Source organism: Microtus ochrogaster, chromosome 8, assembly GCF_000317375.1.
Source record: "Microtus ochrogaster isolate Prairie Vole_2 chromosome 8, MicOch1.0, whole genome shotgun sequence".
NCBI classification, from domain to species: domain Eukaryota; kingdom Metazoa; phylum Chordata; class Mammalia; order Rodentia; family Cricetidae; genus Microtus; species Microtus ochrogaster.
The window spans coordinates 47608864-47632135 of NC_022015.1; the positions used below are offsets into that span (position 1 = coordinate 47608864).

The following is a 23272-nucleotide window of genomic DNA, read 5'->3' on the forward strand; positions in this document are numbered from 1 at the left end:
CAAGATGATTAGGTTTGATCATGGACTGACTGTAAGCAGAAAGGAGGAATCAGGGATGAATGTTTTAATTTATAGTTTAAATGGTATTAATAAAAATCACTATTGCGCCTGATAGACACTGTTATTTAATCTTAATGTTACCCCCATAAGGACTATTATTATTCAAGTGGAGAAATAGTCATAGATATGTGTACTTCTCATAAGCATAACTTTCGTGAGCAAGAAAGTTAACATTTGAAGCCAGGCAGCTTCCTTCCAGATTCTCTGTGATGGTCGTTTAGACGCTGACCCTTTTCTTGGAAAGGGTGGATGATATTTGAAATATCCTAGGTTCCACCCAGTCTCTTCCCCATAGTGGGAGCATCAGGGCCACCTGCCTGGCGAGCTGGACTCAGAGGCTGGGACAGGAGAAAGAAACAGTTAAGCCAGTTGTGTTGTTAAAGAGCTAGCCAGGACTCAGTAGGAAGCCCTAGCTGGCAACAGGGCCTCTAGAGGACAAATGGCCATTCCAGCTTGACAAGGGAACAAGCTCCTGAAATTCCAGGTAATGAACACGGAAGGAACGAGCTCAGCCACTGATCCTTAGCAGGTTATCAGGAAACGCACAATACATTCAATTTGGCTCTGCAGAGGATAGTGCTTCACTGCCCATCGGCCACAAACACGGCTAGTTACGCAGCACTTTCAAGAGAACAGGCTTGTAAAGTGGCCGCAAGGACTCCAGCTCATTGAGGGAAAAGACACAAAGGGATAGCTCAGTGTGGACTGGTCTGCTTGTGGCTGATCCGCTGCAGAGGTCCCCAAGAGCATGTTTGGAGTCAGGGTGCTCTGCCTCAAACCAGCAGTTCAATGGCCAGTGAGCGCTCCACCATGCATCCAGGCGGAGGTTCGGAGGCTGTAGACCTCAAGGGCAGGGCACCTTCCAGCCACACACCTAGGAGGGTGAGGTCCAGAGGCTGTAGAGTGCTGAAGTTATTCACCATAAATCATTCATCTGACCTGAAGAGCCACCAGCTTGCTTTAGCTCTGCTGGGCAATGACCAGGTGCCTGGTGCTTCAGTGGCCATCCTTGAAGAACTTGATGATCAAAGCAGATGTGGTGTAGCACAGCTGTAATGCCAGGGCTTGAGAGGTGGGGGCAAGGGGACAAGGAATTAGCTGCATAATGAGTTTTGAGGCCAGCTAGGACTATACAAGAGCCTATCTCAAAATAAAAGAAGAGCTAGAGAGATGGCTCAGCTGTTGAGGGAGTTTGCTGCCCTTGCAGAGGATCCAAGTTCAGTTCCTGGCATCTATGTTGGGCAGCTCCAAACAGCCTGTAACTCTAGGGGATGCAAAGTCCTCTTCTGGCCTTTGCAGGTACTTCATGCATGGTACACAGTCACAGCCATTGCCTCCCACCACTAAATAAAAACAAGCCTCATAAGTATACATAAAAATGCAATAAAATTAAACAGAAAGCAGGAGCTGTCATGTCTGCCATTTTTGCTTTACGTATCTCAGAAATGACCGGTCACCTTTGTGGTTCATCTCCATCTGTGATGTCACAGACCATCTTCTGATAAAGTTCGTCTGGGGTAATTATGTTAGTTTTCTACTTCAGAATAAATGTAGTGGTTTCAAAAGCACCCAGTTGTCTCGCATTCTGTAGGCTGGCAGTCTGGGCAGTGTGGCCTAGTTGATTCTCTCTTCTGGATTTTACAAGGTTGATGTCAAGGTGCTGGCAGCTTGCGTTCTTTGTAGAGGCGGTGGCCATGACCTGGAGCCAGGTTTCCTCAGGTTCTGGGCAGAGCTCTGGCGGGACCCTTTTCCTGTTGGTGGCAGGTTGTTTTCTGCTTCTAGAGCTAGCTGCATTTCTTGGCTTGTGTCTCATCTTCTGTCATCTTTCTGGCCAACAGTTGTGGGTCATATTCTTCTCTCTCCTCAGGATTCTCCTCCCTTCCTTGCTTCCCAGTGTCTTTCATGTCTCATTCTTTCACCAGAAGTTTGTGATTCTCTCAATGTTGGGCCCAGCTGGAAAGTTCAGGCCATCTCCCTAGCTCAAGGTCAGTTGCTACCAATCACCTCAGCTCAGCTCACCTCACCATCTCATCTCTTCATTTCCTTCGCAGAAATCAGAGTGTACATTGCACCCTGATTTCTTCTGTATGGTCTCTCTACAGCTGTGAATACAGCAAGCATCTGGTGTGGGGGGTGCGTGTTTAGGATACGGCCATTTACTCCTGATGGCTAAGCTTCACTGTTGACTTGATGTGGAGTCACTGTGGAAACATACCTTCGGATGCATCTTTGGGAGTGTTTCCAGAAAGGATTCACGAGGGAGGGAAGACCCATCCTGAATGTCAGGGGCACCATTTCCTCAGCTATAGTACCTGACTGCATAAAAAGCAGAAAGCAAGCTAATATCTGCATTCATCTCAACTCCTGAATGGAGCCCTCGTGTGAGATGACACTTCATCTTCCTGGTGCCATGGTAACCACGCCTCCTTGAGAGATAAAATAAACCCTTCCTTGGCTGAGTAGCTTTCCTAAGGAATTTTGTCACGGCGACAAGAAAAGAAACTAACACATTAAACAGTCCCCACTCCTCTGCTGTGATGGTTCCCACCATAGTGAGGTTTATTCTAAAGCCTTAGTTTCTTCTTTGTGCTGATAGTATAAGATGTCATTTCTGGAAAGTGACAGAAACTCCATGAAGTATCTTTCCTCCTTTCTAATGTCATGGAGCTCGAGTTGGCAGGGATGGCACTAAAGGAGAGGAAATTGAAGACGTGAGGGAAGTAGGGGAATCCTGAAGCCACACACAATCAGGATTTAATTATCCCAGTATCTGCGTCATGGTTACTCCTTTATTGTCATTTGTTCAATTTTCCACTGAACCCTTCATAGAATTTTTTGTTTACCTATTGATGGAGATCTTTCAAGCCTCTGGTCCACGAGACTGTGTTGTCCTCTGTGTATCAAGTTTTCACCCAGAGGATTCTCTCTAGAGAGAATCGCTCCATTGACTGTAGAGAACAAGAGACCTCAAATACAATTGATGTGAAGGAGGGACTTTTATGATAGCTCACATGGGAGCAAGGGACAATTAGGAAAGATGTAGGAGACCAAGTTGGAGAGCAAGACAGGAGAATGGGAGTGGGGATCTGATGGAGGAACATTATACACACATGAAAATGTCACAGTGAAACACAAGAATGGAAAAATAAGAGAAATAAGGAGACTTAACCTTGCCTGTAAGGGTGAGGGAATGAAGAAAAGACTGAGGCCCAGATAACAGGTGTCAGTCAGCATGGCAGACCAACTGGGGTTTATTCAAGCAGGAGAGATACCTTGCAGTCAAGGTCTAAGGTTCAGGGCGGAATAGAAGGATCTGGGGGAAGGAGAGGGTAGTGATAGACGAGGTTGGTGAAGTGGGGCAGGGCAAACAGAGCAAGCTCTTCAAGCTAAAGAAAAGATTCTCGACTAAGGAAGGGGGGGGGGTCCACAGAGGGTGGGGACCCTTGTTCGGTGTTGAGTTCCTGAAAGTCTGTGGGGACGAGTGTGGAGCTTGAAGAAGGGCAAGGTGACACACAGGTTTCCTAACAGGTTTCCCATTGTGATGCCATTTGATGTAGGTGGAACAGGACTGGAGCAATCAGAGTCGGGAGGCAGAAATGTCTTTCTATGGCTCCGAGGTGGGATCGAGACAGAAGATGGTCAAGGTCATTTTGTTGACTCTCATGATGCTAAGTCAACTGCAAATACATTCCTGTACGTACATAGGCCTTACCCTTTCTTTGATAGTTAAGCTTTTATTGTTTTGTAACTACTATGATTCAGGAGGCAACAAAAGCTTGCCTGAAAACACCTAGAATTTATCACCCTAGATTTGTTAGCCAGGCTCGCAGGATTTCTGTCACGCTCCCTGCAACCTGTGATTCAATGCCACCAAGGAGCTGCAGGCTACCTCTCTAGTGTGAGCTCATCTGGCCATTGAGTTCTGTTGAGTTCCCTCGCCCTTCATTTACTGGCTCAAAGCAGCCATTAGCCTTCTGAGGACTGGAGCAGGTATGCCCTCTTCAGCGCTCTCTCTGAATGATTGCTTCCCAAATACTTTGGCGAGAAGCCAAGAGGTGACTTGATGGGGTCCTTCGGCAAGTTAATTAGCCTCTCTCCGGAGGGCTGATGGCTCTGGAGAAGGGGAGATGGTGAAGATGCATCCTCACTCCAGCTGCCTGCTTACTCTCCCTACTCCTTACCCTGCACACTCTGTCTGTCACCCCCTGCACAGTCCTTCCAGTGTCCCTGTAAGCTTTGCATAGACTCTCGTGAGTAGCCTTCTAAGTGTCTCTGACTTACCAAAACCTTGCTTTCCTTTGAGACTCAAATCAAATGCCACACTGCTCTGATGTCTTCTTATTCAGTTATTCTACAAATTGTTATTAAACAAAGTGTGCTAGACAGATAAAATAGAGTTGTGGACAAGATGGGCAGAGTGGCACCAGTTCTCACCGAATGGACCGACAGCGAAAAGGAAAATGAATCAAGAGTGTCATGTGAGTGTAACTGTGGAAAGAGAAAAGTGGGTATGGAAGGAGCTGCTTTTGGATATTTTTTTTAAAAATCTAAGATCTGGCATCTTGAGGCATAAACACACTGGTTTTGTTTGAAGGACACAAAGGAAGTTGGTGTGGCCAGAATATGATGCCAAAGGAGAGGGCATCGTGAGGTGAGGGCATGAAGATCTCAGCCAAGTTCAGGTTTTATTCTGAATAAGTGAGACAAAAACCTGGCAGTCTGGTGTGTGGATGGGACAGGGACAAAAGAGAAGACAGGGGTACAGAAGGAAGGCAGAGAAGCCACTCAAAGGCTCATGGAGTGGGCAGAAGTGGGCCATCAAGAGAGGGATTTTGGAAGCACAGTCAGTGGCTTGGCTGTTAAGTTGGATTTGGGGTAGAAAAGAGAAGTTCTGAGCAACTGAGTGGGTTTATAATGGCCCTTTACTAAGAAAGGAGAGCTGGAGAGGTGAGTGATGGCGTGAGGTTGAGGTGTCTAAAGTCGGTTTTGGATGTGTTAGTTGAGCTGTCTGCCAGATAGCTGAAGGGATATACCTAAGAGTTAATTGAATCTGTGAAATTTGGTGCAATTAGGAAACAGGATGTTAGAGGAAGGTTCCTCATGTGGGCTGTTGAGTGGTGGGAGATATTTAAGGGTGGAACTTATTGGGAAGCCACTGAGACATGGTCCTCGTCGTAAATTAAGATAGTTGTATGTATTCTAGCTAGTTCTCATGACTGCACTGTTGGAAAAACATGCAAGCCTGCCCTGCCCCTACTTCTCAATGACTCCCTGTCTCCCCATGTGGTTTTTTTCTATGCTTTAGCAACTCAAGCCATGCCTTCTGCCATGTTGCGCTGTAGCAAAGCAATGAAGATGGGTGTGTGTATGTGTGACTCATAGACCAATGTCATGTTGGGTGAACTCCCGAGTTCCCCAAATTGTGCTAAATGAACCTGGTGCTTTTGTAAAGTGTGCAGCCCTCAGGTGTTTTGTTATTGAAACAGAGAACAGATCAGTAGAGAGGGTACTTAAAGCAATGAGACTAACGTTCTTTGGAGGGGGTGTGGAAAGCAAAGACAGAACTTACATGCTGTTTTCCCTGGTTCCTCCTCAGCTCTCAGCTCAGTGTCTTCCCAGAGACAAGGCCTGGAGGGTAAAGGGAGAATTTCTCCCTCCTCTTCAAGGCAATTTATAAGATCCCCGTGGAGCCTACCTGCTCCAACCTCTGGGTGTTCCACACTGTACCAGTCTTTAAGATTCACCTTCATCCTACATTAAACTTAATTGGACATGATTCTTTAAGAGTGGGGTTGCAATTGACTAGTTTGACACGTTGCAATTCACAGACATTTAATTACGATATCATTTGATTTTGACCTTTGCAGCTTTATTTGTGTGCATTAGTGCCAACTCTATCTGTAACGCTTCACACTATTTTGGGATGCCCTTGACAAGCGCGTCCAAGGACAAGGGACATCAACACTTCATTGGTAATGCAAGCTTCTGCCTCTGGCCTCTCAGCGTGCTTCATACTACTTTAAATAGTGTCGCATTACAGTTGAGTGTTTCGTACGTATTGCTCAGTTAGAAGGTCAGTCTGGAGAAGGTAAGAACCTCAGAGCCTGTTGTGTCAGAGACTCTATCTACAATTTGGATTTATTTGGGCTTATAAGAAAAAAAAAACAAAAACAAAAAACCAAAACAACAACAACAAAAAAAAAAACAAAGTTCAATGGGTCAGTGTCCTTTCTGTTCTTTCTTGGGAAAAGGCTCCTGCTTCCCTTGCAACGCGTGTAACTTGAGCTGAATGTGCTCTGGCACTCTTAAGAAAGGAAGCCATGTGGGGCACAAGGGTGAAGCGGTGGCTTGGTCTGGGCCACACCTTCTATTAGCGATCACTCTCGTGTCAGAAAGTTCATCTCTATGCTGACTTTTGTGTGGGTCCAATGAAATAAAACCATGCTGATCTAAAAGCATTACATCCTTAAAGAATATAAAAATACTGACAAGAGTTCAAGATCTTACAATATGAACCTTAGAAAGTTTGTCTGGAATTTTCTAGAAATATTTTTTTTTATCAAAACAACCATTGTATCTAAACAATGGCCAACTGGAAGAGATTTTATTAAGCAAATTCCTCACTAATAATCTACCAAGACCAGACATGGAGGTTCATGCCTACTCACCCAGCACATGGGAAGCTAAGGAATGCTGAGTTTCAGGCCAGCTTAAACTCTGGTGTGAAAGTCTGTCTCAGAAGTTACACTCACTGAGCAAAGGGGGAGAACAGCCAAGTGATTGTCTGCAGTCTCCTGGACGAAGAGGACAGGATCCCGTGCCACCACTCCCGCTCTGGGACTGCTGCATAACTGCCTCCTTCTTGCCAAAGAGCCGAATCCGGCTGGATCGTCACCTCTAGTGATGACGAGACGATATGGCTATGTGGATTAGAGTCTCCTGCTAGGTGCCAAGGAGCTCCAACAAGCCACAGTGAAATTCAGTTCGTCTTGGCTATGCCCAGCGGAATATGTCAAAGGCTCTGGAGTGCTAGGAGGAGAACTTTGGATTTTATGGGCTGGCAACCAAAGCATCTGGAAATGGATGTTAACCAGAGAAGAAAGCAGTCTTATATTTTCTGTGCCATGTATATATTCTGCCTTTGGAGCCCAGAGCCCAGAGCCCAGGCTAGGATATATGAGGTCAAGTTGCGGCTGGTCTTTGTCTTCACCTGCCATTTTGTATTAGGGAACGGAAGGACATAGCATCCAACCAGAACAGTTTAAGGTTGCCTCCAATCTTTATTGTATCCCAGGTGAGGCTGGATAATGACTCAAACACTGTGCAGAATGGACCGTTCTGTGTCAGCATCATGGGAGGCTTTCTATTGGGGACGGTGTGGTGAGTAGGACTTCTGGATTTCCATAAGGAAATGTGCCTAACAGTGTTGATCACTCGAGAGAGAACCTTCAATATAGTAGTCAGAAAGCCAATGGGCTCCCTTCGCTACCAAGTTCATATCTTGTGACTTCCCAATAAGCTTGGGAGAGGCACCGTGGAACAAGGGCTTCCACAGTGGGTCTCGAGAACTTTGCAGTTGTAGTTGGGGGGTGGGACTGGGCAGAGATGGAGTGCCGGCAACAAAGGGAAAGGGGTAGCCATTTCTTGACTCAGCCATTGCAAGTTGAACTACCGCCCTTTGTAGCAACGCACTAGTTAGATTAAAACACATCTTAAACTAATTAGATAAACACATCTTCCTGACCTGAACGTCTCATATGTGGCAAATTTACTTGTAAAGAGGGCCTAGGATTTAGACAGACTTCCTGATAGGCAGATAGGGAGAGGGACCATGCCTAGGTAATAAGGATAGTGAACTTCCAAGATGGCTAACTTTTTCCATTATCCTCTGGACCTGATACAAAAGTCTGGCAGTTTAAATAAAGGCCTTGTGGGCTGCTTCTTCTTCTTCTTTCTTTTTCTCCTGCACATAGGGCCTCTGCTGATGGACTGACTCAACAAGTTTAAGGCTGGATCAAAACACATTTATACAACAGTTGTGGGTCAATCAGCCATGCCTCGTTTCTGCAAACTGGCCAAGCTAAATTAGGGAAGACCTTCAAGGACTTTATTAACTCCAGCCCTCAAGAAGAAGCTTCAAGGGTTCTGGCTTCTCAGATCTGCCCTCTGTTTTGTAGATGGTCTTTTTGTTTTTGCCTGCTACATGTGTGTTTCTTTACCCCTAATAAAAGCCTTCTTCAAATTGCTGATTCTCTCTGCTCTCCTGTTTGCTGTGTTTGAGGTGTCTCAAGTTGCTACCTGTTCTGCCTGACATTTCTCTCTCCTGCCTTTTAATTCTTTAACTGGCAGAGAAAAACAAACTCGGTCAAGACCTCTGAACTTGACCAAGACCTTTAGACAGTAATAGTAAAAGACTAATTTTACTCCTATCTGCTCTAGTAATACGACCTTGGCCAGTTCAGCATAAACTTAACTAAATGACCTACCTACAGGATTTGGAACTCATTGCTTTCTGTGGTTGTTAAACTTTATTAGTGTTATTATTAATTTGCCATATCAATTTAGGGCCTATCTATATGTTTTGGTTTCCTTTTGAGCAAATGGGGTAATACATATACTTCATCTCTGTTTTTCTCCGATGCAGGAGATGTGTATTATATTCTTATATTGTATACTGCATGTTACGTAGTCATTAAAATTCATTCCCTTTATCTTCTTATTGGGACTTTGTGATTGTAGAAGCTCTTTCTTATACCCATATGTATTCTCTGAATCTCTGGAACTCACCTTGCTTTTTTGCTTATTTTTTATGCTCAAATGGCAAGTAATGAACCACAAGGGTAGTGACTGCATCTCAAGCAGGGTCCACAATAATATACATCCACTGATCATTTTAGCTCATTTTTCATTCCCACCGAGTGCTGTGCCTCAGAGATTTCTGTTGGACAAACTCATCCCTTAGGTGTTCTGGGCTATCCACTGCCAAATTTATACAAAAATGTCAGCAAACTGAACCAACCTTTCTTTTCCACAGTCTTTATACTCGCTTCATCTTTGCTCCCACCCCTACACCACACACACACACACACACACACACACACACACACACACACACACACACACGCACATACACACACACACTGCAGAATGCAGAATTGACTCAGCTACCTTTCATCCTGGGGACTTGGTAACTACAACTGGACACAAACTATGCCAAGTTTAATAGGTATTTTTAGTTATGTTCTTCCTGAAAATGAGATTTAACATGCATTGCTGTCCAAATGTCACCTGCTCTGTATGTCGTTTCCTCCTCCCTTTTGTTCATGTCTACCTCTCTTCTCTTCTTTGTCTATGTGTACTTAGATACTTCATTCACACCCACTGCTCCTCCACATCTACTTCAGTATGGAAGCAGAGACCTTTCTCATCAACTAAGCTTTTCAGAGATGTTTACACATGGGTATGAAGAGATCAAATAAACAGGAACTTAGGTTAATTTAATAGAAAAAATAAAATATGGAATAACATTGATTTTGGCCAGTATCAATTACAACTGTTCTATATTTTACAAAAAAAAAACCAACTGAACATTTTACACATGTACAGTATTTCTCAGTAAAGTGGATTTGGATTTAACAACAGGTCACTATTAAGTAGTGAATTAAAGATCAAAAGACAAAAGAAAACAGGAAATAGGACTTTTGTCTCCAGAGGGTAAGAGCATTTGTCACGTCTCCATACTTTGTGCTATCCATTACATATACTCATGAATATATATATTTATACATAATATATAACATTAACGTAAACTTTGAAAGCATTATGTTCTAATTGATAATGTCATGTAGATAAATGAGGCAGGAATGAACTAGTAGCTAAACCGGTGTTTCCGTGATGTGCCCCCTGAACTATCAGTGGGATGGAACACACGGAGGTGGACCCCAGAGAATTTGTTGTCTTATCAGTGGCTAACGTGTCTAAGGACAAAGACTCCAGTTTGATCTCTTGTATCATCGGGACCTTGTGCCTTTAACAGTATAGACCTGCCTAATCAACCAGATTCCGTTAACAGTATAGACCTGCCTAATCAACTGATTTCTTCACAGGCAAATTTAGTTTTTGCCTCTGCCTGGCTTGTGTTTACATCTGTTCATTTAAAGAATGTGCATTCAAATGTGAAAAGAATCATACACCGTGACCAGGATTCGCTTTGCTCTTCAAGTCAGAAGAGCCTACAGTGTTCTAAAGAAGAGTTGCCCAGCATAGCCTGACAGTTCCTTAGTTACCAATGAATCATGTGACTCAGTAGCATGACAATGCCATTGAAGGGTTCAACAGGCCGATTATTCCTTATCTATCTGCAGCTAGACGTGAACTCGGCTGTCTAGGGAGATCTTCAGGGTATGTGGTTTACTACCTGTTTGTGTGAGCAGGGACTTTAGCATCTACATCCCAGCTCCTTCCCCAGATCACCTCTCTCCTCTTAGCACTGAAGTCCCGGCATCTCAGAAGTGTAGCTTTCCAGAACATAGAGCCTGAAGGTGCCTGGTAAGGCTACAGGTAAATGAGGTCACCATGGAGATTTGGTAGGAGAAAAAAAGGAGCTTGAAATCAGTTACTCTTGGAGGAAGCGTAAAAAGGTATGTTAGGTTTCATCATTTTCAACCACAGATTCAAGCTGTTTCTCTATCGTTCAGTATTCTAGATGCCCTGAAATGTTTGAGTCACAAAAAACCAGTGAACGCATTGTGAATCAGACAAACAGACAGAGCAACCCCAGCTCGGTCACATTCAGCGGAAAGGTACAGAAGATCACGGCCTTAGCTACAGGAGGACTGGAGAGGGAGAGGAGACTGAACCAAGAGGTACCCACATTCAATCTCCAGTTTCGTTCTCTGACAACGGCAGGATGAGACAGCTCGGAATCAGCACCATTGAAAGACACGGCTCCCCCAGTGTATGCATGAGCTTAAATAGTATTTAAAGAAACTCCATTTCTTAAAATGTACAGGACCTCTGAGAAGCTTTTGACCACAAGAAGAAATCCCCTGCATGCTGTCTCAAATGCTTCCCACTGTGACAGATGGAATTTCTGATGACAGTTAAAGAAAATGCTACGGGGGGGGGGCAAAGACGAGATAGCACCAAGAGGTTATACAGGGCCTGCAGAATGACACTCTGGGCTCCAGGGGACCCGGGTCAGCCTCAGCCCTTCTGGGCATCACATGCCTCTACCATCCGTTCGACTCTACAGAGCAATCCATTTTACCAGCTGTGTGAAAAATAACCCGGCGGACAGTGTTTGGAAAGTCGGTGGCAGAAAGTCCACCTGACGAGGCCAATGGAGCAGACTTATCAGGAGGGAAAAGTGCAGAAAACCAGCACACAACATACAAAGCCGGTCTCGTGTGGGAAGGATCACAGTGGAACCGTGGGAACGCAAGGACAAGGACACTGGACACACTCTGTGGGATCTTCTCGGTACCCTACGGTACAGTTTCCTGTCATTTTCCGCAAGCCGCAGGCTCAGTACGGAAAAATGACCCATGCAAAAGCTTTCTGTTCGTTCTATGTGTGAGTTTGTGATGTTTTTGGGAAAAACGTATTTTCAGTCATTTGAAAGAAGAAACAAGAGAGCGGATGAGAAGGAATAAAATGGACCTTCAAACCAGGCCAGGAAATCAAATCATTACTTTAACTTCAAATTTTGGCATCAGATACTTTGGTTATACAATACTGTCTCTGTGATTCTGGGTGTTTAACACTAAACATCCAGTTTTAAAAGGTAGGCTTGTTGTAGGTTTATTTATTTATTTATTTTTTCTATTTAAGTTTTGACAAAACAGTTCACCATCTCCCTGCACAAACTTGAGAGAGAGAGAGAGAGGGAAAAAAAAAGGTAGCAAGAAAGAGAGAGGTGCTTTGCATTTTTTGGCTTTTTTTTTCTCTTTAATAATATGGAATAATCTCTAGGTCTACAGGAACGAGGACTAGGCGGCCGCTCAGCCTTGGAATGTACATGTTTTGCAGCACAGCTGTTGTAGAACTTTCCGCTGACACAGATTGTTCTTTTTCACAAGCATACAGAAGCCTCCTTCCGCCCAGGACTCTTCCGTGGCTTTTCCGGAAGTCAGCAAGAGGGGGGGGGAAGTGGAGTCGAGAGCAGCAGGACACACGGAGGGAGGTTTTTTTTGATTGGTCAAAGAGGTAGATTTGGGGGGGTTGGAAGAGGTTCATTCAGGAGCAGTCAACAGGGAGGGAATTTGGTCCACCCAGAGTGATTTCAGTCAACAGCAGGGTTTTCAAGGAGAAATTTTGCAGTCCAGCAGTAAATGTGATTGGTATCCATTTGTGAAAGGAAAAAGAGATTGGAAAAAAGAATACATTAGAAATCAATAATATCACAAGCAAGAAGTATCTAGAGCAGAAAATACACGGCCATTTGTACCATATTTCATTGACTCTAAGACACAAGGTTTAAGGTTCACCCTTATTTCAGGATCACAGAGGTAATAAGACTCACACTGTGATACCGTGCTCTGGTAGCAACCGGAACTTCCATTTTATTAACAGCGTGTGATATATAACGCTCTGCATGTAGTTCTTTGGTGTTGCTCATTTGAATGGTTGTTAAATGACACATGAAAACCAGGAGGCCTCAAGCTTCATTCAACTGATGCACATGTCTGTGGCTAAGTCTCCGGTCCAGGCAGTGACACTTAACCCCCATCAGATATATCTGATTTCTGTGACGCTAAACTGCAAAAGGATTGTCTTAGAATCATGGAAACATGACAGTTGAAAAGGAGCAGGCAGCAGTCTGTAAAGAGCATTTGCCATGCAACTGAAGGCTCGAAGACCTTCGTTCCTCATCAGGCCTGGAAGTGGCCTCTCTGTGAACTCCGACTCTTGATGATGCTTTCCTCTAACCAAGCTGCCATTTGATATAACTTAGCCTGTGGTCAGCATGGCTTAGCAAGGGTGAATACATCATTAACTTTAGGTGACTTGTATCAAATGCTAGAGGAGAAAACTTCAAGGTCCTGTGCCTGTCAATCACTTAAGACTTCCTCAGGAACCTGTGTACTGACTTGAAAAAGAAAGGACTGGTTGTATTCCAGTATAAAGGAACCATGTTTTTTTACAGTCAGGCAGGAAGGCACGAGCCGGCAAATGAAAGCCGATGCTTAGACGGCCCCGGTGCCCCCACTGCAGGTTTCTTCCCCTAGAGTGGCAAACTGAGAATTAGCCCTGGCAGGACCTAGAAGCAGAGTGGGGTGGGCTGAGCCTATCCTGCTACACTACCTCTCCATCAGACACACGATGAAGATGGCAGCTACCCAGATGCTTCGAGGAAACAAAAGCCCAAATGTACTTGTATCTGTGTCCTCGTGTGCTCCCGTTCTGCCATGTCCTTTTCAGGTTCCTAATAGTGAGCTGCGGGACAACCACACAGGGTCAGGCGTATCCTCTCCCCCACTTTGCATGGCAGGGAAAGAAGTTCCAGGTCTGGAGTGGTGATCTGAATATGGCATACAGACTCCTAATGTCCTGACAGGCACAGTGCTGGCTGCCTTTCCCTAGGGCTGTAGTCCTGTGACCAAGACTATTCTAAATGTAGTCTCCAAAGACATGTTGAACGATAGATCAAATATGATTGATTTCCCTACTGAGATATGTAAAAAGTTTAGGTACAATGTTTAGGCATGAATTATTATACGGAAAATCAAAATTCAGTAATGTTGGTATTGGAATAATTGAAATATGCTGAATTGACAGGTGCCAAGATGGTAGGGGAAACGGCTCCTTAGACCAGGTTGCAAATTAAAAACATGTAAAAGTTTCTGAAAATATCCATGTCATACTCCATCCCACACAATCCAATCAGAATCTTTGGGGATAGTGTGGGTCCCAGAGTTTTGGACAAAAACCGTTAATAGCAAGAAAAGCAGACTGGCCCAACTCTTGGAAGCCTTAAGTTCTAGGCTTTGTCTGCCACTTTCTGGCGTCACATCGTGGGTTTTCTGCTGGAAGACTGGATTAGTTCCTAGCTTTATGTATCTCATGAACTGCTCTGATATCATTTGATTAGGATTCAAATATCAAAGTAATGAAAAATCCAAATAACCAGAGGGTGGAAAATGCTAGGGAATATTTTCAGGATTAAATACAATGTCCAACAATTTATAAAACACAGGACTTAGGAGCTATTGATGCAAAATGTTTACTGCTCAAGAGAGGGTATAAGGCTCTATGGACGAGGCATCAAAAAAAATCTGGAAAAGTTCCATATCACAAAAAACTGGAAAGAAACAATTAAAAATCCAACCAACCAGAAAAGGCTACATACATCATAAAAATAAGATGTTTTGCAAAGAAAGATTCTGTGGAAACAGTAAAAAAAAAAAAAAAAAGTCAGAGATTTCCAGGAATTTCAGGGAGGGCAGGGTGATGAAGGGAAGAACACAGGGATTTCTGGGGTAGTTAAACTATCTTGTGTGATGTGATAATGGCAGGCATGTGCCATGTACGCTTGCTCAAACACAATGAATGTTTGGTGCCCAAACGCATGCTAATGAAAGCCATGGACTTGGATGACAGTGATGTGGCATTGGAGGCCCATGAGCTGTGGCAGATCTAACTCTGTGCTGTGGGGTTTTGAGAGTGGGGGAAGGCTATGCACACGTGTAGGTTGGAGTACAAAGGCAATCTCTAACATATGCTCGGTTTTTCGAGGAAGGGAAAGCTGCCTTGAAAAATTGTTTATTAATTAAAACAGCTAACTGGAACTCTCTTGGGATTGCAGGTAATTTATTTCTTCCCAAAATTAAAAAAAGAAAAATAAAGAGAAACAAAGCAGGGTGTGGTGGCACATGCTTACCGTCCTAGGGACTGACGCAAGAGGATCACGAGCTTGAGGACAGCCTCAGTCACACAGTAAGAGTCTATCTTTAAACAATAACAAAATAATACAAAGCAACAGGACCCAGCAAGCGTGTACATTCAAGGTGAGTGAATGGCAATAAGATACTGAGCAAAGCCTGTTCAAAACATGCTTATTAGGTTTCTATTAAAACAGAGATACGTTAGCCTGTTAAGTGGAGAGTTCACAGATCGAACCCCATAGCTAGTTGTACTCACCATCCTTGCAGATGGCTCCCATCTGACACATTCCCAAGTCTAAAAGATATCCACTGGGGCAGCTGGAACAGTTCTTGAAGCCCGGGCCACTGCATGTCAAACAGCTGTTGTCGCATCTATGGGCAAAACACACAACTTATTAAATCTCTTATTCATCTGCATGGGGGAAGGTACATTTACCATCAAGCTCTTAATGATTTAAAACTAATTCTTCCTTTGAAGATAACAAAAAGCCCTTTCCTTGTAGGTTTGATCACATTAGAGGAAACATGGCCGGTAGACACTGGTGCCCAAGGGGACAAAGCATGTCTCAGACATAGAAGTGTTATTTTAAAAGCTCTAGGGTAGGTGTGAGGGGGAACTGGGGTTGTGGATATGTCTAATTTGGTAAGGTTCAGATCCTTAGTACCCATGTCAAAACGCAGGTGTGGGGTTGTGCCTCTAGAATCCTAGCACTGGGAAGGGACATAGGTCCTGGGGGCTTGTGCTTGACCATCTGGTCAAACTGGTGAGTGATCTTATCTCAAAAAATAAAAGGTCAGTGGAGGTAGACACTGGACGCTGACCTCTGGCCTCCAGGCACCTACCCCCACCCACACACACAATGTTAACCGTGGTCCCGAGGAATTAAAAACACCAGGCAACAGAACCAACTCTGCAGGCCAGTGTCTGAAGGCAACTGACCGAACTGTACTTTATCATTACAAAGTCTCGGTTTTCTCATTTCGTGGGAAGGCAGTCCTGCAAGGATATCAAGGCTAGGGTCACAGCAGACAGACTTACCTCTTGCAAGATTTGTATCCACTATCTGAATTATGGTCCAAATAGTAACTCACACTGCAGCTCTGTACACATCTCCCCTCTTCCATGACGTAACCCTCAGTGCAGTTAATGCACCCATCTGCTCCGGCCCCTTCAGTGCAAGACACATGCAAGAAACAGGAAAGAAAAATCAAAAAGCCTCAGAAGAGGCTGAAGTATGGAACTCCATAGAAGTCTGTGAAAACCACACCCATCTACCACCATCTTAAGCCATGACGTTATGGTCCCCTTTCTGACTCTCCTCAGTGGGGCTCTTGTGTTTTAAACTGAGTCTATTTGCCAAGAACACCTGTTCTTCCAAGCAGAAGATGCCACTGTGATATTTAAGTTTCCCCGTGAGGACAAGGTGCTGACAACTGGCTTTTTGTGAGAACTGGTGCAAAATTATCAGGAGACATGTGGCCTTCTATACTCACTTGGAACATATTGAGTGTTACATGAAAGATGGAGAGGGCCAAATAAAACCAAAGCCACAAGGAGGAAAATAAAATAAGGGGGGAGTAGGAGACGGTACCTGCACAGGCAGCACAGAAACGGTGACAGGGCTGGCAATCGTGGCCGTTGAAGAACTGTCCATCCTCACAGGTGACAGAACAGCGGGATCCCTGAAGACTGCGAGAAACAGAGACAACCCATAAACAGACTGTTGATCTATGACAAAATGACAGTGAGACACAAGACTCCATATGTAACAGATACAATCTCTGCTGGGAGACCAGAGAGCTGCCAGACAAAGAAAATGGCTCTAGACCTTTCTTGGCACTTAACCCGGCATATTTCAACCTTACTCAGGATCTAACAGTCTTAAAAAGTATTGGCAAAGGGTTGGAAAGATGGCTCAGTGGTTTAGAGCACCGGCTCTTGCAGAGCAACCGGTTTGGGTTCCCAGCGCCCATCAGACTGCTCACAACCTTCTTCTGATACCTTCTTCTTGCCTCTGTGGGTAGGTGTGCATGTGGTACAAGCAGAACACTCAAACCCATAAAGAACAACAAAAACTCTGGCTGCAACATCTTATTACAGCTTTGCCATCTTCTGTTGGCTCATTCACTTTAGTCACTCTGATGAACAATCAGCAAAACACAACTGTGCAGACATCTTGACTTTCTTTGGTTGTATTAGTGTTTAGTTTTTTCTGGCGGTATCTCCACAATATTAATAAAATTGCTACTTTTCTAGCTATGACTATGGGACATATCTAAGTTTCTACAATATAAAATAAAAATGTAAGCATTTTCTTCTTTTAAATTTCTGTCAGCTATGACATTGCTCATAGCCTAAATTTTAATTAATTATCTAACTAATTAATTAATTTTTGAGACAGGTTCTCACGCAGCCTATCCTGGCCTTGAATTTATTAGCTATGTAACTGACAATGACCTTCTGGCCTCTGGGACGACAGGTGCATGTCACGGCACCAAGCTTACAGCTTGAATCTTAAACTTAAAAATATAAAGAGAATGTATATTATTTCATATAAAAAATCATGGAATGGAAATTGAAAGAGAGTGGGTGTAATCTCTGTTATCAAATTAATTCTATTGGACAATGTGTAATTATGAAACACGGTCAAATGGTTTCTACTTTTTAATATTCTGTATTGCTCCAATTTATATTCTACTTGGCTGCTTTGTATATGGGTTATATTAATTTTGAAAACTAAAATTTACTTCACTCTCTACTCATTCAAGAAACTAGGGAAGTCCAAAAATAAAGCAGCTGAAGAAAAGAATCATAAATACTCCTGTTAGCACTTTAATTATTTTCTTTTTGGATTTTAGGCAAAGGCATTTCTTTGTACTTGTTCTTAGCGACTTCTCAGGTCTTCTGAGATCACATGGTCAGCCCAGAAGCACCTAGGAAGGAGCCTTGATGTGACAAAGGGCAGCTTCACCAAAAGTGCGCGTCATTCTCAGGGCTTGCTGGCCTGTGGCCAACCAAGTTCTCACTCTCTTTCTCCAGCTTTACAGGATAGCACAGTTGCATAAAATGGATCCTTTTGTGGAATGAAATAAGGACCACTCGAAATAAAGTACCACAGTTTTGGAAAAGATGCCTTGGCTCTCTAAGAAAGAACAGCGTTCTGATGTTGGCTTCCGTTCAGGAGAAGACAGAGGCTGCACTGTGTAGGAACTGATGATGGAAGGGGCGGGCCACAGAGAGCAGTCACTGAACCCTGAGTGGTCAGCTGCTCCCAAAATACGGTCATCTGAGGCCCACCAGCCCAGTTCAGGGCTGCCTCCATTCCTTCTGGAATAAAGTGGCTAGTTCAGGTCCAGGCCAGCCACTCAGCTACTGAGCCCTTGAGGTTGGGAAATAAATTTTAAATTTCCATTCAGTTTTTTATTAATTTATATCTATGTTTGAAAAACAGCTATACTAGATTCAGTTATTGCAAACTTCTCAGCACATTTGGAATATGGTGGCTTTATAAAATTTGCTCTCTCAATTAGATTTAAAAGCATCTTATACAGATATTTCCTATAAACATTATTAAGTCTTAAACATATGTTAAGAACTTATATACCAGACTTCAGAGACTTAATAAGACAATAAAGGATGTAGAGTAGCTCACAAATAGTTTTCTTTTACGTTGGCCACATGTTGTAATGGTAATATTTGGATATACTGGGCTAAGTGAAGTATTTTATTGAAATCATTTCCCTTATAGCTTTTCACCCCGTTTAATACGGCTACTGGCACATTTACAACTCCATACATGGCCCTCACATTTCTGCTGTGCGTTCTGCTTTAACTTACTCCATAAACCGTTCTCTGAGAAAAAAATAAAGAACTAATTACGTACCAGATGTAAGCAGTTCATAAACGCCATCAGACTTTGCAAAGTAGAGGCTACTTTCACCATTTTATAATGAGAACAATGGAAGGCAGCAGCAGTTAAGTGACTTGCCCGAAATCACAATTAATAAATGGCTGAAGAAAATTTCTACCGCACCATTTCCCTGTTCCTTTATGAAGAATTAAGTGGGGGACAGGAGAGATGGCTCAGTTGGTACAAGCACTGGCTGTTCTTCCAGAGGACCCAGGTTTGATTCCCAGCATCCAGCTGGTAGCTCACCACTGTCAGGCTCTGGGGATCTGGTGCCCTTTTCTGACTTCCATAGACACCAGACACATACATGGTGCACAAACATACATACAGGAAAATACACGTGCATAAAATAGAAATTAAAAAGAAGAACCAGGAAGTTGAGTGGACTTGTATTTATCAAGATTATCAAGTACTGAGAAGCAAGGCTCTAAGTTACTAAGAGCATTTATGGAAACAAAGAAGAACGACACAGGCAATGGATAGGTGTAAGTTATGTCCCCACACTGATGAGTGTCCGGGTACCAGTCTGGTAACTGCCTACACTATGCTCCTTCACTTTGGATCACAGATGGATGGAGTGAAATACTCTGCCACTACCGAAAGGAATCCACTGTCAAGTGCCACCTCCACACAAAGCCAGAGCCCTGCACAGGACTCTGCATAAAAGCGGCTGATCTTGTCCTCAAGACAGAGGCTTCATGATCGTTTGTGCTGCCGATTGCTCTCTTACGGTCTACCGAATATCTGCTTTGGCCGCGAGCAAGCCACCAACTGGAGGAAAACACCTCCTGGTGTTAAATCTGTGTGCACACCGCAGATAGTCTAATGGAACTGAACCTGAGGTACTTGAGATAAGCGAATGGCTGGGTGTGTGGAGAGAAAGAATAAAGATAAGAGAATAACTTTCCACCACTGAGAATTGAATCAGGCAGATTAAAGAGTATTTACTGGCACTATCTGCCCAGTCATTCTTGACTAGCACAATGCAAGTCAAAATGGATAAGGGATGCTTCTCAAGTGGTCATTTTACTATTACCCGAGCCATCTTTCTTTTACAATTTTTAATTTTTTTTGTAGATTTATTTATTTTGTGTGTCTGTTTCAACTCCAGGCATGCATGTGAACCATGTGGCTGCCTTGTGTCTGTGGAGATCAAAAGAGGGCATTGGATCTGCTGGAACAGGAGCTACAGATGGTTGTGAGCTCCATCCTCAGGTCAGCTGTAAGAACAGCAAGCGCTCTTTACTGCTGAGCCACCTCTCTAGCCACCAAATCTTCTTCTTTACAGAGAATTTACTTGGTACATAATCCTTCCTTAGCCAAGATAGCATCCCATTTCTTCCCATCTAATTGTTGAAATAATCCAAATAACAGGGAAGCGCTTCAGTCAGGGTCAAGCCTAGGGCAGATGGAAGAGAATGGTTTCCATGCTGACTCTCACTCGGCACAGGTCCCTGACGGTGGTGTCTCTCGCTGGATCTCGCCCTCTTACCTTAAGCCGCCCTTGCACTCGGTGCAGTTGTGGAATCCGGTGCAGGTCTTACAGTTCTCACTGCATTTCTCACAAACGTTCTTCTCTGTCGAAAAGCAAGGAAGCACAGGCGTATGTCAGTCAACCGCATTCCATAGGGAATGGAGATGTTCCTGTGTAGACTCAGGAGACTCATGCGCCCTCTCCCGCCTAAGGGCTCATCTGGAGGCTGCATTGAGAAGTTTAGGCAGCTGATGGCATGAACGGTTACCCCAGGAAGTACCAGGCACTTGTGTGTGACATGATGTGGAAGACTGTGGGAACTCTCAGCTGAAAACGTTACAGTTTCTTACTTCTTCCAGCTTGCTTTTGAAAGCAGGGTTTCCTGACTCGACAACAGGAAATCTCCTTCATGAAGTGAGGGCAGTTTTGCTAAGTGATGAAGGCAATGCTGTGGACATGGGGAGCCTTCTTGCTCAAGGCTTTTAGGACCATCTGGTGAGCGTGGCAGAAAAGGAAATGGACACTGAAGATGTCATGTGTCACTTCAAACAGTGCCATGGAATGGATGTAAAAAAGATTTTGTTCCAATAACACCTATGTTCTGTCAAAGTATATTAGTTTGAATGCATACACCATAAGTTTTCATATTCAATAACAAACCCAGGTCCACACTGCAAAAACCCAACCAACATGATGATTTTATTATGAAAAATAGTGACTTGGCATATTTTTACTTTTAGCTTTGCTAAATTTTTGCAGAAAATTGAGAACATGCTCTGTTAAACATCTGTCTGTCTGTCTGTCTGTCTATCTGTCCATCTGTCTGTCCACGCTCCCACCCAGTGTTGTTCACAGTCTTCTCCTCTCTCTGCTCTTTAAGTGCTGATGTTCATCGAGGTTCCATGGAGATGGATTCCCATATGGACCTATTGAGTATTCTGTATCTTTCAGTTAGAAATGCAAAGCCCTAGGCAGTGGTATTCTAGCAGCCCCTACTGTGACATTAAGAACATAGGTTCTGGCCTTGGACTTGAAGTCACAGGCCTGGGATTTGCATTCTGCAAAAGCTCTTTCATTGGGCAAGTTCAGTGTCTCTGGACTCTGAGCTCTTGAGTGAAGAAGATTATAGTGAACTCTACCTCTCAGCTTATGTTGGCAAGTTAATGGGGTTATTCAAGGGGAAAAGATCAACTATAAATCATTGTGAATGTGTTCTTAGTAATTATGAGTAGCCACGATCACACCTGATCACTGTATTGTATGTAAATGGGCTTACTAGAGGGAGAAACTGTAACCAAGGCAATAGGAGAGACACAGGGACCACTTGAACCTATGCCATATGGTAGCTAAAGTAACCAAACAGCTTCTCAAGAGTACCCCCAGGTTCTTTAGAAAGGAACAGCCTGCTGGGTGATGGCTCCCTAAGAAATACCGAGTGTTTCTGTGGATCTCTTACAACTCTTCTTATCCTTTACATTTTCCTTCTAACAAGGTGAAAGTCCTGTTCCAAATTTGGAGGCAAATAAGAACCTCAGGAGAATCCCTATTGCTCCCAAGGGTGGAACGAGGGCCTGATCTACATAGAAAAATGGCCACTCTTGAAAAAAGAATTTCACTTCTGTAAAGAATTATTTCTTTATGATTACCAAGTATATGCGTGTGAACGTGTGTGTGTGTGTGTGTGTGTGTGTGTGTGTGTGTGTGCAGGGGAGGTCGGAGGACAATCTTTGGCAGTCTAATCAATCTCTTCCACCCTGAATTCTGGGCATTGAACTCAGGCTTATATGGCATGCACTTTTGCAGGCGGACCCATCTTGCAGCCTGAGAAGTCCAGCTCTGAAGAGGCAAGACTTTTGTCCAATATTTAGAGAGAGAACTGTCTCAGGTCATGCAGCAGCATGACACTTCAGTGCCATCATAGACTGCGTGTGGTGGGTGACAAATTATCTAGAGCTCAGAGACAAAGCCAGAGACACCTACAACCTTGGGAGGGCCATACTGAAGCAAAGTCTGACCATAGGGTCTTGCCTATTTATTAATTACAGCTAATAAGGGCCAACCTCTGAGAAGTTACAGGTTAATGTATGGATTGCTGTTTAGTAAAACAATGATGTTCTGGCTGTGAGAAATAAATACCTCCACCCCAAACCTGCTTGTATTGCCATGTTTAACTTGGCTTCATCTCTAACTTAATACAAAGACTCTCCCTTTTTCTTTTCCATGCCTCCCTTTCTTGCTTCCTTTACTGTCTTTCTGTAGAATTATGGGTCTGTCTGTGTGTCAGTACATGCGTGTGAATGCAGGGATCCTCAGGGGTTAGAAGTGGTCGCTGAATGCCCTCACATCGGAATTACAGGTGTTGTGAGCCGTCGTAAACGTCACTCAGGTCCTCTGGAGGACCTGACCCTCTGACCCACAATCTTAACCACCAAGTCACCTCAGCAGCTCCATAAAAGGGTTTCTTTTTCCCTTTCCTAGGGGACTACAGTCCTTGATCATCTCACAGCCCATTCTCCTCTTGCTTGTTTCTTTATGTCACTTAATTCATTAATGAGTAGAATGTCTCCAACATATGTCCATGCTACATTTCATGCTTTGGAAGCTTTTCGCAAGCCCCATTTGGTTAATGGGAAGACGTGAGCAGGTCTGACTGCTATCCTTCCTATCAGGCTGGCCCCCAGATGGCTCCTGGGAACTTGGATTTAGGGAGAGCGTCCCCTAAGCTAAGACAGTGAAAACTATACAAGCAGCATGGTTGACCGTGTGTGCTGGGTAGAACAGGTAGCGGCTATCTGTTCAACTCCTAATGATGACTGGGGACACAGAGTCTCTACTGGAAATATTTTGTATTTTATGCATGCTATCACAAATGGCTGTGTGTGTGTGTAGGGGGTGAGATTAAGTATGTGTTGAGTGTGCACTCTCGGAAGCATAGTTCTAGA

The 23272-nt window shown here is 43.8% G+C and overlaps 1 protein-coding gene across 2 annotated transcripts in view; it reads right to left on the reverse strand.

Moving 5' to 3' along the window:
• Positions 1-23272, reverse strand: part of Pcsk5 (proprotein convertase subtilisin/kexin type 5) — a 418822-nt gene that overhangs the window by 114759 nt on the left and 280791 nt on the right. Inside the window, exons 17-21 of one of the 2 annotated variants that reach the window (XM_005352027.3) lie at positions 20349-20433; positions 16538-16635; positions 15985-16114; positions 15202-15317; positions 9603-12178 (exon numbers count right to left, since the gene is read on the reverse strand). In XM_005352027.3, the coding sequence (XP_005352084.1) occupies positions 12063-12178; positions 15202-15317; positions 15985-16114; positions 16538-16635; positions 20349-20433 (545 nt within the window). In that variant the 3' untranslated portion in view covers positions 9603-12062. Of the gene's footprint in view, positions 1-9602; positions 12179-15201; positions 15318-15984; positions 16115-16537; positions 16636-20348; positions 20434-23272 lie in introns of those variants that run through there. The other variant, XM_005352026.3, reaches the window with a different exon arrangement.